Source organism: Myotis brandtii, unplaced genomic scaffold, assembly GCF_000412655.1.
Source record: "Myotis brandtii unplaced genomic scaffold, ASM41265v1 scaffold1279, whole genome shotgun sequence".
In the NCBI taxonomy this organism is placed as follows: domain Eukaryota; kingdom Metazoa; phylum Chordata; class Mammalia; order Chiroptera; family Vespertilionidae; genus Myotis; species Myotis brandtii.
Window position 1 is genome coordinate 346,574 of NW_005354503.1, and position 3,468 is coordinate 350,041.

Genomic DNA, 3,468 nt, shown 5'->3' on the forward strand with positions numbered 1-3,468 from the left:
TCCTCTCCTCACCGTGGCTTGGCCGGTGCTCTGCTCCCGCTGGGCTGGCTCAGCCACGCGATTGATGATGGGGGCCACGTTGGTGGGGCCATAGAGCTGGATCTGGGGCAGGCAACGGCGGTAGGAGGTGATGACCCCCGAGATCTCTGTGGGCAGAGGTGAGGCTTTCAGAGATTAGCGGGGAGCCCTTCCTGATACCCCTTAAAGCAAGGAAGTGTCCTGTCCCTGCCCATCCCCCCCCCCACCCCAGTTTCTCAGTAAGAAGGAGAGTTGGATGGTCCAGGCACTGGGGCAATTGGGTGGGTAGATGCTGGGCCAAGGTCTGGAAGTCTTACCAAATGGACCCAGGCACTGAATGGATAAAGGCTCAGGGAGCTGGGCCCATGGGAATGCAGTCTGTGCGTTGTCATGGGGTGTACAGGAGTGTGCAGCAAGCTGTGTTGGGGGGCTGGTGGGAGCATCCCCTCTTACCTTCACATTCAGGATTTTCCGGGTCAAAGTTGATAGCAAAGTCATGGGACACCTATGAGAACAGTAAGGGGATCATTCCTTCTTGTCTCACTCTCCCACCAGCTCCTCCCTTCTCTTGGCACCCAGCCTACCTCGAAGTTGGGAGGGATTCGAGCCCCAAAGCCAAACGCTGGGAACCGCTTATCACTGGGGAGAAGAAAAGGCTGTGAGGCCCCACTGGGCAAAGCCTCCCTGACTGTCTCCGGCCCTGCCCGCCACCTCTTTCTACCTGTCATAGTCTTGACAGATGCCTCCCACTGCACGCAGGGCCTGCAAGTAGTGATTGGGCTGGCGAGGGCTGAGGCAGTGTAGGGACTGGCTGCTCCTCGGGTCCCCATTGGAGGCTGTGAAGTCAATGGCCACCTGGTGGAGGTGGGGAAACGGACTTGCTACATCCTTGAGAACCAACAGAGAGGCTAGGCCAGTGCTAGTGTCTGTAGGGAGGACTAAGGTGAATCTGGGTGAGCCCACAGGTAGCATCATCATAGAGCGGGGTGAGGGGTACAAATGACAATGCCAGGCTCATGAGAGGCCTAAGCAGGGCAGAGGGCATTCTGGGTTCTTTCTGTTCACTATAGGCTTAGCCCTTCCCTCTGGTCTGTGTCCCCATCCCCTGGGCATTTACCGTGAAGCTGATCTGGCAGCCGCCCATGATGTAATCCAGAAATGTGTGTACCTTTTCCACCTGGTGGAAGCAAGGGAGATAAGGTGGAGGGATAGTCCTTCGGGGAGGGAGCTAGGTGGGGCTTCTGTGAGGGAAGTGGAGGAACCAGAGCTTTTGAGATTGAAGTTGGCAGTGGTATAGGGCAAGGGTTTTCAGTTCCCAGAGGCAAAGGAAGAGTTGAATGTGAGGCTGCAGTGGGGCTCAGGGCTGGGGCAGGACTGGAGGCTGGCACTGGGATTTACCGTGCACTGGGCCAGAACTACGGTCCCCGAGCTCTTGTAGTTCTTCTTCTTGTCCCGATACTTGGGGTTGATGCAGTCCCACTGCATCTAGACCCCACATTCCCCAAAAGCCCAGGTCACAATTCCATCAGGTGACCCCTCATCCCCCTTCCAGCAAAGCCTCCCAGAGCAGGGCCTCCACGGCTCAGGCCTTAGGGTGATGCTGATGATGCATGGAGGCCTCTTCAGCATCGCCCTCAGAATTTTCCCAGAGGTCTTAGGGGGGATCCTAGGGGAGGGGTCTTTGTGACACCTCTTGTCCAGGATTTGCTGTTCCTTCCTGCATCTCCTGGAAGGTGCTGGTGAACTCTCCAATGAAGTCATGTTTCCCACTTGAGTCATAGTCATACACCAGGAACTGAGAAGGCAGGGGGGTCAGGGTCAGGGATGCTTTGCGGTGGTTCCTGGGGTCAGGGGGAGGGACTCAGGGAGGTAGGGGTCTAACACTCTCTAGGTCCAAAAAGACGAACTCAACCTGCCCAGAGAGGCCATTTGCCGAGAACGTCATTCTTTGGCTCAGTCTGGCAGGGACTTTGGCTTCTGATAAAAGGCACACATGTAGGCACACATGTAGGAACACTGAGCTGTGACAGGCTCTTTACCGCACAGTGGGGGAGAGGAAGGGAGCTTGCTACACTCAGGGGGAAGGTCTCAGGCAGAGGCTGGATGCTACAGTAGGCTGCCCTTGCTTGAAGGGGGCTTCACCTTGAGAGGCCGGTGGATGTCACAGCTGCATAGGGAGTGCAGGGACAGGCGGAATGGCTCCCAGGTGGGGTTCAGGTTGTTCTTCACCACCTTGGAGAGGCACCAGAGAGCCGGTCACCTCCTATCTAGGTTTCCCGACTCTGCTCTTCCTCCCTCCTTCCCCATAGCCCCAGGCACCAACCTCGGTCCTCCAGACCAGCTGCTCACTCTGGTCCTCGTTGGTCTTATAGATCTCTATGAAAGGGTCAGATTTGCTGAACAGATCCTGGGGATATAGAGGAACAGGCCCATGAGCCTGGTGAGGTGTGCAGGGGGAAGCGGCTAACACAGAGAAGGGAACAGTGCCGGGACTTTGGGATTTGTCTTGACTTGGGGGCCTGGACTCTGGGATTTTGACCTTGTTGTCCAGCTTGTGGGCTCTGAAGGTGAGCTGCACATAGTCGTTGGTGCCAGACACCTCCTCAGCGACAATCTGCAAGGGGAACACAAGTGGCAGGACTCCCCCCGACCCCCCTACCACAAGGTCCACCCTAGGCCCTTTCCTTTAAGTGGGGGCCAGTCCTGGGCATGATGTCACCATGGCTGTTGGTGCAGGGGCATTGAATGCCCTGTCCAAGGGTGAGTATAGGTGACCTTGCCTACCGTGATGGTGGACTTGCCCGCAGTCTTCCCGTTCTTCAGCAGCAATGGCTTAGTGACCTTGGTTTGTGACACAATCTGGAGATGGAGGTGGAGGGAGACCCGGCTGTGAGGCCCCACCTGCCTTGGCCAGGGTATAAGGGACAGGGGTAATAAGTTGGGCTAGGGTTGGACTGTGACCCCCATTGTGTAGACGAGGAAACTAAGACTCAGAGAAGTTAAGTATCTTGCCCAAGGCTGCACAGCCAGTGAATGGCGGAGATGGAGGTCCAAGCCTGGAATGAACTAGCCCTAGAGCTCATGCTCTCTGTTAATTTGGATTTCAGAGAGGAAGCAGAAGCTGGTGGGGGTGGGGTGGGAATGCAGACCTGGCCCAAGGTGCACTCTGTAGAGCCAAGGAAGGTGTCACTGCTGGGGCTGGTGGCTCCGTCCTCGGCATCAAACACATGGAACTGCAGGGGCTGCTTTTCTTCAAAAAAGTACTCAAGGGCCAGCACCCGGGAGAAGACGGGGCTGGAGCAGGAGCGCAGCACCTCTGTGCGCTCCACCTGCGGCAGGAGGGTGAGGGCCCTCTGGGAACCCAGGTACTTTTCCCCTGGACCACCCACCATGCCAGCTTTCCTTGGGCTGGCACACCCCCAGTGACTAGTCTTCCCTCCCTAGGTTGAC

At 56.9% G+C, this 3,468-nt stretch overlaps 1 protein-coding gene across 1 annotated transcript in view; it reads right to left on the minus strand.

The window, feature by feature from the left end:
* The window catches only part of CPNE6 (copine VI (neuronal)), a 6,888-nt gene that overhangs the window by 1,136 nt on the left and 2,284 nt on the right, over positions 1–3,468 (minus strand). Inside the window, exons 3-14 of the mRNA XM_005859604.2 lie at positions 3,168–3,347; positions 2,803–2,877; positions 2,558–2,632; positions 2,342–2,425; positions 2,161–2,250; positions 1,709–1,813; positions 1,417–1,503; positions 1,136–1,195; positions 740–873; positions 603–657; positions 472–523; positions 13–146 (exon numbers count right to left, since the gene is read on the minus strand). Of these exons, the coding sequence (XP_005859666.1) occupies positions 13–146; positions 472–523; positions 603–657; positions 740–873; positions 1,136–1,195; positions 1,417–1,503; positions 1,709–1,813; positions 2,161–2,250; positions 2,342–2,425; positions 2,558–2,632; positions 2,803–2,877; positions 3,168–3,347 (1,131 nt within the window). The remainder of the gene's footprint in view (positions 1–12; positions 147–471; positions 524–602; positions 658–739; positions 874–1,135; positions 1,196–1,416; positions 1,504–1,708; positions 1,814–2,160; positions 2,251–2,341; positions 2,426–2,557; positions 2,633–2,802; positions 2,878–3,167; positions 3,348–3,468) is intronic.